The following is a 14472-nucleotide window of genomic DNA, read 5'->3' as shown; positions in this document are numbered from 1 at the left end:
AATGCTTTTGAACTCTTTTTTTTTTGTATCTTTGTTCGTTTTTGTCATGCACATACAGTAGCTTGACTTTATCCCAGGTATTTACACTATGTACAAACGATACAACCATACTTCTTAGGCATTCAAACAAAACTATACAAATATTCTGATTTTGACGCTAATCTGTTTTGATCCCTTTCAATGAGTAAAATAATATATTTCTAAAATACAATCCCGCTTAGATAAATGTTTTACTTTGCGTACCGGCAACCCTCTTTATGTACAGGAACCGCTCAATTGCCAAAAATATGGATTTGTCTAACCCCAGGTGTGGAGACCCTTCAAAGTATGTCAAAGATATCAAGGCAATGCATGTCATTTTCCTTTAAAGAGCTTAGAAAACCTCTGAAGTTGATTTTCAACTGAACAAAGTGACTGTTTCATTGGATTAACAAAAGAAAACGTTACAAACTTGCCAATAGTAAATGATGGGCAGAGGTGATGACATTTGGTGTCTCCAGTACATTCATGGAGTTAAAAACAAAACAATGAAAAGACTGCGGCCTAGTTTCAAGCATGCATAAGACAAGATCTGCCTGGAGCGATCCACTGCACTGTGATGTCTCGCTAACTTTGAACTGGCAGAATATCATCAATTTGAAAATAGTTGTTTGTTAAAATTGTATGTGTTTTTCACACATCTTTTTAGCAGATCAACATCAGCATTTGACATGTCACCCAAGCCTCGTTTCCCTCTTACATTCGTAAGCGTAAGGGACAGACTGGAAGAAGTTTCTGACGAATTTGTCTGGTTGTGGAGTAAAGCATGTACAAAAACTAATTCATGAATTATTCATCATTTTTGGTAACAATTTTACTCACTAAACACTTCTTTTGAAAACTATGAAATACAGTCGGAACATGTTTCTGTGTCGACTCCATATTTTGTCATCTTCTCTCTTTCTTTCTCACTTCATTTATCTTCTCTTTACAAGCCACTGAAGAGCAGGACTTCCATCCATCCTTTTTTTCCCTTTTTTCAAACAAAACATTTTAATGCTCATCCAAAATGACAAATCAATCCATTAAAAAGTGCAAAAAATGCCATGAAGCAAATGTTGTTTCTCCTTAAACAACGTCCTTAGAGTTTTTGATCCACAGCAGTTGGCTCTTTCCTTCATAAAATAAACATAGAAGGAATAAAGAGATATGAAAAAACGCAGTTGTTTAGTAGCCGAAGTATCAGTCATACAGTAGTAGTAAGAGTTGCAGTGTTCTTGCTATTTTTTTTCCTCTTGTAAAACATCTCTGGTTGAAACAGAAAAACTGAAAGGAAGAGTCTGGAGAGTAATGTCACATTGTGAGGGGGCTCTTCTGGACGCTCTCATGTTCCCTGGCCTTTCTCAATTCTCTCACTCTGAAAAACAACAGGCAGATATTAAGGGACACAGGTTGAACATCTCACATCTCAAGTCATTTTAGCATTTATCTCAGAAGGCAGAGAAGGTCAGATCAAGCCCTGGTTAAAAGTTTAGTTTCTTTCTTGTGTAGAACACAAAAGCAGATTTTCAGCAGAATGTCCAAGCCGCTCATTTCCATACAATGAACCTGAATGGCTGTCCCTGTCATACATTGTATAGAAATAACATAACCTTGACATTCTTAACATTTCTTTTTGTGTTCCAAAGAATAAACAAAAAAGTCATACAGCTTTGGAACAACTTAAAGGTTCATTTTTGGGCAAATTATCCCTTTGAACAGAAAAGAACACTGGTGTGCTTTAAGAAAACCCTTTAAAATCTTTAAATATCCAGCGCAGTGTAAAATTAATTTTTGAGGATTGATTGTTACGACACTTAACCAGTTAAAAGCTGCGTTTGTTTTCTATTTGAATATATTTTAAAACGTAATTTGTTCCTGTGATAGAAAATTTGAATTTTCAGCAGCAATTACTCCAGTGTCACATGATCTTTGAGTAATCATTCTAATATGCTAATTTAGTGCTCAAGAACCATTTCTTCTTGAAAACAGTTGTGCTGCTTAAAATATCTGTCGAATACCGGTAGCGTATAGAATTTAATATAATAATTTTTATAATAATATAATTTGTTTGAAAGAACACTCTTCTGGCCAGTGCTCTATGCACAAGTTCTTCACTGATGATTTGCCCCATTTTCTTCATTGCCTCACCTTGTAAGTTTCTGCACTAAGTAGGACAAATAGGACAAAAAGCTTAAAATAGTCTGCATTTCATTTAATACAAAATCAGTGGAAACCTTCTCATCTCATCGCTTCTGACAAGAAACTAAAGCTGTCTGCTGATTATTCTGTCTACGTCCTTTTGAAACATGTTGCTCAAACATCTGATGAAATACAGGTGACATTTGCACAGGGTAATGCGACCAACTTAGCTTTTATACTATGCTTTCTTTGTATACAGATATCATATCTACTACCAAAGAGTTAAAGAGAGATGGACAGATAGACAGTCAGTTCCCACTGCAGCATGTGCAATAAAACAGGCTTTAGCTGAACTAGTCAGAACCAAACCCAGTTTTCTCTGGGTAACATATTTCCCAGCATGCCTCATGGTCAAAGAGCAAGACTCATTGTCATATATTCATGCAACATCGCTTAGACCAAACAACCTTCTGTTCTTCCGTCTATCTTATCTTTTCCTCTTTACAAATACAGTAAGTAAAGGAAACGTAAATAATCAAGACAGGAGAAAAAGGTGCTTGTTTAATGTAGTGTCTCAGTGGTTAGTGTATAGCACGACACAACCGATATCCTGAGGCCGATCATTTGCTGAGGCCCTTGATCTCAGTCATCTGTGCGTCCAGTTGGTAGCTGTCATGCAAGCAGGCATCAAGCAGTGGTGATGAAGGAGGCAAGAAGGAGCAAAAGGGGATGGGAAGGGGGTCTTTGTGTGCGTGTGACAAGCGAGAGGGAGAGAGATAGAAAAAAAGGGAGACATACTGAATCGCTGAGGCTGCACTCACCCGCTTGAATAGTCTATGGTCCATCAAGGGGCTTTGCATTAACAGCAAAACAACACCAGACAGCTATTAGCACACAGCAGATATCATGATGGAGAAGGAGGGTGAGGAAAAAGAGCCAAGGGAAGGGAGGAGCACCTCTCACTAAACCACTCATGATTAATGAATCACACTTTCAAGGATAAAAAAATAAGTTCCATTATAACTAAATAAAATCGAAAATATGGGAAGTGTCACATTTGTAGTTGTATCAGCAGTGTTTCAGGTAGCGGATGAATGGGATGGCCAGTAGGGGGCGATGTGGCGGTGGGAGAATACCTGTGGCGGCAGCGGCGGAGGAACCTCATGATCTTGCGGGCGGCCTGATCCTGCCTCTTAGTTAGAAGACTGCTTCTGAAACAGAAACATCACTCTTAAACACATTTAATTTTGCACATTACATCTAGTACATGAATAAAATATCTCGCAGGGCAAAGCTCAGAACAGTATGCCACTTGGAACAGATTCATAAGAGCTATTGGCTGAGTACAGAAGATCAAACGCCAGTTGGAATCAGATTTGGACTGAATTTACGAGGCAGTGATTTATCACAGGGCAGTCTAGTGAGTGCTACCTGAGTTTGTGCTGGACCAGAGCGGCGGTGGCCGCTCTGCGGTGAGGCCTCAGCCGGCCGAACACTCTGTAGCTGCGGTAGCACTGCTGGATCAGCACGGCCGCCCGCCGGCTCTGCTGGAACTTCTTCTGCTCGTGGTAGCTGCGGAACCTACTCTGGATAAGGATGGCGGCCTGCGTCATCTTCTTATAAAGTGCATACTGATACATAAACACATTAATGAAGATATTAATGACAAAAATGTAATTGCTCCCTATTCAACTCACACTGGCCACATACACACTACACACTTTAGAGAGTGACAACCACATTTAAACAACAGGAGGGTGAGTAAATGATGTCAGAATTAACATTTGTGGGTGGATTATCCCTTCAAGTATACATCACTAAATTATCACACGTTTATGAGTTACTCTCAAAACTGCAATGATTGACAGAGTGAAAATCATAGCAAAGTTTTGGTGTTTGCAGTTGTAAATAAGTAATATTGTCAATTAAAGACATTATGTCCATCAATATTGCTGTGATGACTTACTATACGTGTCTTGAGGCTTGTTTTTCCACAGAGTTGCTTATAAATATAGGCAGTAGCAGGTTGCAATTTTTTTCAAATCTTATTTTTAGAATACAGTTGTGTATTTTGGCTTATTTAACTGAGGCACATTGCTTATTTTGGGCTTCTTTTACTTCTTCTTCCAGACCTAATTACTGATTATCTAGAAGAGGGGTTTGCAAACTTTTTAAAGCCAACAACCACTAAAAGATATGTTGCCCTCAGGGAACATTTCCTAAAATATAAAAGTAGCTATATATTTTTATTTATAAAGAGCTGTTTATACTGTGTGAGACAAAATGCTTTATATAAAGGCAACATGTTGTTTCCAAAATTAAATTATTGACTTTTGTATAGTTACTCTATTGAAGCCAATGCAAATTACTAAAATATGATCTAGAAAATATTGACTTTGTATTAAGTTCAACCCATTATTATGTAATATTAGATGCATAAACCTGAAGAGAAACAATTCAATTGTATTTTTATAGTGTTTCTTACAATGAATATTGTTCTAGAGGATTTACAGTTTTCTAATTTACAGTTAACTGTGACCGCTTTGAAATGCATTTTGTATTTCTCATTTGCATTTTTTACCCGCTCAGATTTTCTATGGACCCCCTAAAACACTCTTGCAGCCATCTGGGGGACTCCAGAAACAATCTGAATACCCTTGTCCTAGCGAGATCAGTCTGTTTAGTCCACAGTATATGGAGCGTCCCTTGCAACTACTTCCATCAAAATATGCAAATGACACAGTGTGTAAATGGCCATTGCTATTAAATTAGTTTTAATATTTGTGCAGACAAAAGAAAATCTGCTTTAAATAATGCATGAACAATCAAACAAAAAAAATTACCTTCAAGGCTATCCATGTTAGCTTGCAAAGGGAAAAAAAAAAAAGATTTGTCATGAATTGGGAACTGTGTGTCCTTACACTAAGAGCTCTTCAAAAGCTTTTAAACAACAATTCCCACAACAGCAGGCCTTATAATTGACTCAGGTGCATTTGCTGGAGCTTGACGTATTAATCAGACATCCAGCAAAGGTTGGCAAAGTCAATGTCAGAGCATCTTAAAGGATTACCTGCTTGTACTTCCTGTAACAGCGCTGAATGACAGCGGTGGCTACTTCCTGTTGCTCGCGCAGTGGGCGTCCCTGCAAAGAGAGAGGGAAACGGGTTGGTCTGAGGAGTGGGCAACACTTGGGAGACGCCCACTAGGCTCTTCACTTACAGGACAATGAAAGTGATAGAGAAAAGACGCCCTTCTCGCTTAACTGCAGCTGGTGCTGAGAGAGCAGACGCCTCTGAGCACAAGCCGCCAGTCTGGCCAGCTGGTGAGTCTTTGTGGAAACTCATTACAGGCAGCCACAGGAGGCAACAATCGCTCTTTACAATAAGCCAGGCCATGCGCTGGTTAAGCCACCTTACCCATGCTGAAGCTGTGGGGACTGACTACTCTGTGCCTGTGTGTCTATGAACTCATAAGGAAGGACAAAGCAGGAAGGAGACAGAGGGTGTCCTGTGTTTGTTCCTACCAATACCTGCGCACAGATGTTTACATCCTGTCTCTATTCACACATCAACACAAGCGCGTGGCACCCGAGCCTCTGGCCTGTACCTTGTACTTGCGGAAAGCGGTCTGCACCAGCCGTGCGGCTTCGTAGAGCTCCCTCTGCTCAGGGTCGGACAGCGTGAGCTGGGCTAGCTCTCTCTCCACTTTGCTGTTGGAGGCTCTGAGAAACTCACTCCACTCGGACGGAGCAGGCAAGGTCGGCTTCTCAAACTGACCCTCACACATGGGTGAGTTACCCGGGCTCAGGATAGGGTTGGAGGGAGGGGTCAGGGGTTCACTGTATATGGGACTGCTCAAAGAAAAACAAAACACACACACATACATACATGGAGTTAGCAGGGTCTAGGCATACATTTTGTTTTTCCTTAAGCACATCATCGCCAGGCTGGGAAATTAAAAGCGCAGCAGGTTGACTTTACTTTGACATTTGTGCAATTACCAAAATTTTTGGCTGCTGATCAAAAATGTACTTTGATGATAAAATCAGTACATAAACACGCCTGAATGTTCGTAGATATTTAGTATTATAGTTTAGAGAAAAACGTTATATGTTGCAAAAATTATATTTAAACTACTGTTCAAATGTTTGAGGCCTGGTAGGCTTTTTTTGAAAGAAGTCTCTTATGCTCACCAGGGCTGAATTCATTTGATAAAAAAAGAAAGAAAGAAAGAAAGAAAGAAAGAAAAAACCCCAAATAAAAACAAATTTGAAATAACTTTTTTCTATTTTACTATATTTTAAAATGTAATTCCTGAATTTTCAGCAGTCATCATGACTACAGTCTTAAGTGTCACATGGGATTCAGAAATATCTAAAGATTTTAATATGCTGATTTGAAGCTCAATAAACAGTTCTTATTATTATCAATGCTGAAAACATATTAGCATTGTTGAAAACATTAACTGCGCTGCTTAATATTTTAGTGAAAACCGTGATACGTTTTTTCAGTGCTCTTTGATGAATAGAGTTCAAAAAGATTAAAAAGATTAGAATATTTGTATATATTTATTATTTAATTATTTTTGTTATGTTCTGATTCTGTCATTAATTCTTTAAAAGTTCTTTATTTCTTTTTAGATTTTTCAAAAAGAGTTAGAACCACATCTACATTGTTCACGTTTTGGTTAATGCTTAACAATATTAATGCTTCATGTATTTGTTCACATACACAGCGAGTTGTTTTATTATTATTTTTGAATGGAAAAATTCAAACATTTTTTGAATATTCAAAAAACTTTTTTCAAATCATATTTTTCGAATTGACAAAAGAGTGGCTAGTACATTCACCAGCATTCACCAGCCACTGTGGCTGGTGGGCAAAAAAGTTAATTTCCCCCCTGATTGCTGCATATTATATGCATATGTATATTAAAGTAATGACAAACACTAACCTCAAGTGGATGATGCTGGGCAAGTGTTCCACGTCTCCCAGGTAACTGGCTAGCCAGCTCATGGTGTTGGTGAGCCCACTGTTGTCCAGAGGAACAGACTCCACGGTTGGTAAATGTTCCCGCTTGATACGCTCCGGAGTGGCCTCAATGATGTGCTCTGCCAGGCTCATCATATTCGCCTGCGAGGTGCACAAACACATGCATTCAGTGTTAAACAAGCACAGACTTTCTGTTGTGACAAAATGCACACGTACACTTGCTAACCCAACAGATCAATCAAGTGCCGGGGTGTTTACTTTGGAGGAACACACTGCTACAGCCCCTCTATCCCCATAGAGTGACAGAGATGAATGAGGCTGGACTAACTCCTGGCGATGGGAGCAAATCAATGGCAGAAGTGTATTATGTGGTGACGAAAGTCTGGACAGAGAGCAGGGCCGCAACCGCCGCTCTCTAGCGCTGATTTCACATGCCAGCAGGACGGATGGTGCTCTATATCTCCCTTGGCCTCTCTACGCTTGTAGCTGTGTTTGTTTGCAGAGTCTATTTCTGACAAATGAATCAGTACAGGTGTAAATGAGGCTGGCTGACTGTGAGTGAGTGCCATTAAGGGCACCGTGCGCATTTGTTTATGTGCAGTTCTCTCACCTGTAGGTCTTCCATGTGCGAGAGGCAGTCCTGGTTCTCTAGATCCTCCTTGTAAGAAAGTATCTCAGTGTCTACCATCTCTCTCTCCACCATTCCCAGCATGCTGAGGGATTCGCCACGCTGTCGCAACCGGCTGGCCAACTTCTCCTTCCCTACCCCACTGATGCCCCCCTTCCTGGGCACTTCTCTAGTGCCCCATTTATGCCCTCCGCGGTAAGAGGCCATCTTGGCTTGCGGGATACCCACTGTCCCCAAACCCTCCTCTGAGACGCTCTTATCCGGGCTGGGTGGGGTGGAAGGAAGGGTCTTAGGGCTGGTTGACAGTTTATGTGTCTGCTGCTCCATGTTCAAGGGAACCGACATGGGTTTATCCAGCTGTGCTTGCACGAGCTCGGGGTTGGGCTTGTGTTTTTTGGCGAGGGGGATGTCCCGCTGGCACTCGTTGCTGTAATAGCTGGAGGGCTCTGATCTCGGTCTTCTCAAATCTAGGCACAAAAGAGAAAGAAAGAGTGAGCTGCATTCAGAGCAGAGGATGGATATGATATTTCCATTACATTTGCTCTGTCTCTTAGGTGCTATTAGTGATAATCTAAACAAAGACAGTTGGAATTAGATTGTGCAGCAAGTACTGCTTGTTGAAGCGAATGTAATAAGGTATTACATTAAGCAAGCAAATCTGCTATAATCTTTTTAGTAAAGCAATAGTAGTTCATCTTTTTTCTAAATAGTGCAGCTTTTCCAGTAATGAGCAACATGCAGCAGTTTTTCAACATGCAGCCTTTACAACTTAGTGAGCTCTCCTAAAACGCCCCCTATCTGTCTCATATGTAGTGCTGGAAAGTCTGATTCATTGTAGCGAATTAGTTCTTTCAGATGGTGTGTAAATGAACTAGTTCAAAAAGATATGTGCAGACGTCCCTGAAGTTTCTCATCTTTTCGATAGCAAAGTATTGGTTAAATGCTGTTTTTCACTAATGTTTTGTTTCTGATATATTACTTTTCTTGTTATCTGTTAACATTTAATGTTGTCAAGATTCGTTCATTCTCAGTAAAGACATTTAGAATGTCACAGAAGATTTCAAATAAATGCTTTTAAACTTTCTATTAAAATAATGCATCATGGTTTCTAAAGAGATATTAAGCAGCAAAAATTGTTTGCAAAAATTACAATATGAAATGTTTCTTGAGTTCCAAATCAGCATATTAGAATGATTTCTCACAGTTATTTTAAATTGTAATAATATTTCACAATATTGCTGTTTTACTGTTTACATGAGTTGAAGGTAGCCATTGCTTTCCATAATATTTTTTTTCTATACTATTGATGTCAATGGCTACCGTCAAATGTTTGGTTACCAACATTCTTTAAAATATCTTCTTTTTGTGCTAACAGAAGAAACAAAACTACAGGTTTGGAACAACTTGAGGGTGAGTAAATGATGACAGAATTGTAATTTTTGGGTGAACTATCCCTTTAAATAGCTTTCATGTATTTAGCAACTTTTTGTTAGCAGCTTGTAGAGTAGCTAACTACTTTAGAGGTTCTCACCAGGGTTCTGGTTGGTGCAAGGGATTGTAGTAGTGGTGGCTGTACCAGTGTTCTGCCCGCAGGGGGCCACCATACTGTCACTGCTCCAGCTGACCATCCAGCTGTTGGAGGTGGGGATGTCGGGGTTGGGAGAGAAAGACATGCTAGAGGTGGGGGGTAAAGAGGATGGGGTCTGCTGCTGCTGCTGTTCCTCCCTCTGGAGCTGCTCCAGACATTCTGCCAGCTTGGTGTGGCCACGGGAGCGGGCGATGGAGAGGGGCAGGCGCCCTAGAGAGTCTGGGATGGCCAGTGCTCTCCGGTCCCACTTGTACAAGACCACAGCTGCCTCTAGGTGACCCAATGCACAAGCCCACATCTACAACAAAGAAACAAAGAAAAATTGGTGTGGGAAAAGCAAGAAAGGTACTGTTTATTGACCAAATTTGGTCAAAGTTCAATTAGAATTGCTTAAGGAACACACCAGTGGAGTACAAGAGAAGTGATCCACGTTGAGAGGGTCCACCTCAAGTTCCAGATCAATGCTGTCTGCATGCTTCGTGCTGCATAAGACAACAAATACCATTTCTCATAGTTAGCAATCAGCACAAAGTCAGCTAAAACATATTTACACATAGATGTAGACAGATCTAAATGCTCTTAACCTACCGCCATTTGATGAGAGTCTGGATGAGGGTGGCGTAGCCTTGGCCTGCAGCAAGGTGTAGCAAGGTCATGCCCCGGAAGGTCTTGGAGTGAATCAGATGTTTAGATTTGGCCCAGCAGGCTCTGTTCATCATCTTCTCACAAACAACAACCACACGACTCTCAAAAGAGCTTCCTGCTTGTCCCGAGATACACTGCAGAAGAAAATGGAGGGCCTGACATCTTCACAAACTCAATGAACTGTCACAATCCACTACTTTCTGCAATAATCATTATGGCTCAAACTGCAAGCTATAACTCACGAGTAGAAAAGCTGCAGCAATATACAATTTGTGAACAAACTGTCTCAATGAATTGGTTCAACTGGCTCACAAAAGCAGTGTTAATAAACACCATGTTATTAAAATAAGTAAACCTTTCAGCCAAGTGATGTAACTGAATTTTAGTATTGTTTATTGTAAATGCAATTTACCTTTAGGTTCTTAATGGCTGTTTTTGTATGATTTCTGAAGGATCATGTGACACTAAAGATGTTTGCAAAATGCATACTAATAACAAAATGAAAATTCAGTTTTGTTTTAAAATGCATTCTAATCTCACACATAATTACTGATGTGCTGCTATACCTGAGACTGGCTATTAGAGCCTCCGTTTCCTCCTCCTCCTCCCCCTCCAGTCCCTGCTGTTCCTCCGCTGCCCTGCTGCTGCTGACCAGCCATCTCAGCCATCCTGCGCTCCATCTGTTCCAGCCGCTCCAGGATGGACATTCTGAACTGGTTATCTGCAGAAGAACATTAATATCAGTTTAATCACAGTAGTTCACAAAATTGGGTTCCAACTTTAGTTTAACACTCAAATTAGCTACTAAATGTACAATTAAAAGAAAATGGTTGCTGTAAATTGCACTATATCTCACGGAGGTCTGAAATAAATTCTTCTTTGGTTTAGCTCACATCCCCAAGCAAAATTTTATATTGGATGTTTAATTAAACTCAGTCATTACCCTTATGGTATCCAATCAAGACTCAGAGTCTGATGTTATCAATCACCATTTCCGTAATTGCAGTCATTATTATAAATTAATGGAATCATTAATGAGGCACATCAACACATTCAGCTTCGGAAACAGTGGTGAACATACACATACAGTAAATTATTTAGCATTTGTATTTCAGAACTAGATTTTTACATTTGCCACAAGTGCAAAACTCACTACCAAGAGTAGTGAGTGCCCACTGCTATATGGCAAGAGTGCCCATTGCTATATGGTTGCTATGGTGTTCTGAACGGCTGTTAGGTTGCAGGATGAGTTAAATGCTTACAAAGTTACTTTTGTAACCCAAATCCAGACAGAGACAGAAATATCAAGCTGGCTCCCTAACTGAACTTTTGACACTAAACATATAGTAAAGTACTGGGACCAGCACAGGTGAGCTATAGCACCAGTACTCACAACTGTGTGTGCCTCGCAGTGATAAGCCTGTTTCTGTGGCAACCTGCTGCTGCACGGTAACCAAGCGACAGGGGCATGCTGGGCTGCGGTTTGCTCTGGTGTCAGTTTATTGATGAATGGAAAGACACATTGAGAGATGGCAAAAGTGCAAGAAGGTAAAAATCAAATCTGTATTGCCTGTGCTCCCTAGAAAAAAAGTAATATATTTAAAATACATTTATTTCATACTAAGTATAGTTCAAATCTATTACCATATTTACTGACATATCGCTTGAGACTTGTCAGTAAATATAAAAATCTGGTGATATAAAAATTATAATTTAACTACTCACATTTCTTAATATTAAGCCTAAAATGTGTTTTAAGGCCGGTTCACACCAAGAACGATAACTATAAACATAACTATATTAGCGTCCACACCAGCGGACAATATCGTCTGTTTATTCTAAGCGCACGCTTGTCTGCCGCTTTAAATTCGCGAGCTTGTTATGGATTCTGATTGGGTGTCAATGTTTGTATCGTTCATCAGCTGGAAAAAATCGTTCTGAAAGTGATTCCAACGATATTGTTTCTCTGTGCCTTTATCGTTATAGCTGTGGTGTGGACTCTGCTATTCTTTAATATTGAGAACGATTTTTGGAACTATATCTTAAAGTTTATCGTTATGTTTAGTTATCGTCCTTGGTGTAAACGGGCCTTTAATGTCACTATTGATAAGGATTGTATGATTTTTGAATAATATCGGTCTTTAAATGTGAGATATTTAAAGTGAAGTGTACCTGAAGCATATTTGCAATAGTTCCACTTTAGTACAATCAAATATACGTCAGTATATCTTTAGTTGGACTTCAGCACTACTTCCACACAATTACAGTGTATTAAGTACAAAATTAGTTGTTCCAATTTAACATACTTTGGGCCAGATTTACTATCAGCTTGTGCCAGCGCAAACCCTCATTTGGCATTAAAAACTACTGTCAGGATTTACTAAAGACACGCAGTGGGAAATTAGCGCTAAAAAGGTGTGGACACAGTTATTTTTGAGACCTTATTGAATATGCATTTGTAGGAGTTTATCTTTCGATCGGTACATTTCTGGGAGGAGAGTATTTAAATGAATCACGCAACATGATATATGAAGATTTGCGCTTGTCAATTCACTGGTATTTGCGGCATTTTTTAACAGCCAAAAAAAGCATGTCTTAAAGCAGGTGGTAATTTACGCTGCTCTTGGTAGATTGCGCTGGTCATTATGTAAATGAGATGTTGCATCTGTGCTCTTTAATGTGCACCTTGTCAGTAAATCACCCACAGAATTTTTCCCTCCCATCGGCGCTTTTATGGAATTGTGCTAATTTGCACTAATTTGCCCTGTTTAGTAAATCTGGCCCCAAAAGTACAAATGCAGAGTATTTTTATTAAGTACATAAATATGTAAATGTATTTGTAGTTTATTTTTCACTAGGTCTAACATACTAGTAAACAACATTTGTGTCTTTTGCACTAAACATATATATTTGTTTAATCCAGAGGGCTATGAATGTCACAAAGCAGGCAGGTATTGTTTGGTGAAAATGTCAGGAGTGGTGTTCAGAGGTCATGTACATAAACTGACACTGTTTGACAACTCAGTAAGAGTCTGGCTGCCTAAAGGACACCAGTCATTGATAGCGACAGGTCACAGAGTTTTATACTGAACGTTAAACTCAAGCAACATATGTGACCCTGGACCACAAAACCAGTCATAAGGGTCAATTTTTCGAAATTGAGATGTATACATCATCTGAAAGCTGAATAAATAAGCTTTCCATTGATGTATGGTTTGTTAGGATAGGCATATTTGGCCGATGTAACTGTCAACAGACATGTTTTCAAAGAGATGTGGATATTTATTTTTTCTGTTAAAAAATTAATGTCAATTTGAGTGCATTTATTGTTTAAAAATATTTGACTAAAATGTATGTACGTGATATTCAAGTTAATAAGTAGAGAATGTATTCCCTTAAAATGTTTAAAGTTAGGGGTTCTTTAAGAAGAGTTACTACTGAAGCGTAACAGGTCACATGACCAGGTTGAGTTGAACGCGGGACCGTTGCATTATGGGTTGAAGTAACATGGATGCAGAGAAACGCTAATGGTATGCAGAGCCTGAAAAAGAGTACCTTTATCTGCATGGTATAAGAGGGCGCACACGGTAATTAATCTTTAAATCTGTTGCATTTTGTGTATAGTGTTGTTCTATATCAGTTTACGTAAACAATGTTGTGTAAATAGCGATGTCATTGGATTCTGATTTTTTGCATGTGTTCACTTGTGTATCAGCGGACATTTACATGAGAGACTTGAAAAGGACTCAACCTAAATGCATATTTTGAACATTATATGCTTTATTTCTTGTAGTTTTCACGGTGTCTGCTGAAAAGAGACAGCCACGCTTCATACAGATGTCTTTTTGCTGTTTATTGGTCTCTCTGTCTCTGTACCTTTTCAGCAGACACCGTGAAAACTACAAGAAATAAAGCATATAATGTTCAAAATATGCATTTAGGTTGAGTCCTTTTCAAGTCTCTCATGTAAATGTCCGCTGATACACAAATGCAACAGATTTAAAGATTAATTACCGTGTGCGCCCTCTTAGACCATGCAGATAAAGGTACTCTTTTTCAGGCTCTGCATACCATTAGTTTCTCTGCATCCATGTTACTTCAACCCATAATGCAACGGTCCCGCGTTCAACTCAACCTGGTCATGTGACCTGTTACGCTTCAATAGTAACTTCTTAAAGAACCCCTAAATTTAAACATTTTAAGGGAATACATTCTCTACTTATTAACTTGAATATCACGTACATACATTTTAGTCAAATATTTTTAAACAATAAATGAACTCAAATTGACATCAATTTTTAACAGAAACATAAATATGCACATCTCTTTGAAAACATGTCTGTTGACAGTTACAGCAGTCATATATATATGTTACTTTAGGCCAGCGGTTCCCAAACTGGAGTGCGCGCACCCCTAGGGGTGCACAGACCGACCAGCAGGGGTGCGCGAGAGAATGCTTT

General features: G+C 39.4%; 1 protein-coding gene across 6 annotated transcripts in view; it reads right to left on the bottom strand.

Moving 5' to 3' along the window:
* LOC107708820 (calmodulin-binding transcription activator 1-like) overlaps positions 1–14472 on the bottom strand; it is a 390706-nt gene continuing 376234 nt past the window's right edge. For 3 of the 6 annotated variants that reach the window (XM_016513141.1, XM_016513144.1, XM_016513143.1), the window contains 12 exons: positions 10579–10733; positions 9956–10146; positions 9771–9849; positions 9311–9665; positions 7762–8246; positions 7114–7292; positions 5767–6010; positions 5231–5302; positions 5004–5024; positions 3592–3791; positions 3297–3371; positions 2691–3012 (listed from right to left, as the gene is read on the bottom strand). In XM_016513141.1, the coding sequence (XP_016368627.1) occupies positions 2781–3012; positions 3297–3371; positions 3592–3791; positions 5004–5024; positions 5231–5302; positions 5767–6010; positions 7114–7292; positions 7762–8246; positions 9311–9665; positions 9771–9849; positions 9956–10146; positions 10579–10733 (2288 nt within the window). In that variant the 3' untranslated portion in view covers positions 2691–2780. Of the gene's footprint in view, positions 1397–2690; positions 3013–3296; positions 3372–3591; positions 3792–5003; positions 5025–5230; positions 5303–5766; positions 6011–7113; positions 7293–7761; positions 8247–9310; positions 9666–9770; positions 9850–9955; positions 10147–10578; positions 10734–14472 lie in introns of those variants that run through there. The other 3 variants (XM_016513145.1, XM_016513146.1, XM_016513142.1) reach the window with 3 other exon arrangements.

This window comes from Sinocyclocheilus rhinocerous, unplaced genomic scaffold (assembly GCF_001515625.1).
Source record: "Sinocyclocheilus rhinocerous isolate Xijiao unplaced genomic scaffold, SAMN03320098_v1.1 scaffold1406, whole genome shotgun sequence".
NCBI lineage: Eukaryota > Metazoa > Chordata > Actinopteri > Cypriniformes > Cyprinidae > Sinocyclocheilus > Sinocyclocheilus rhinocerous.
This window is presented reverse-complemented; position numbering and strand designations above follow the sequence as displayed.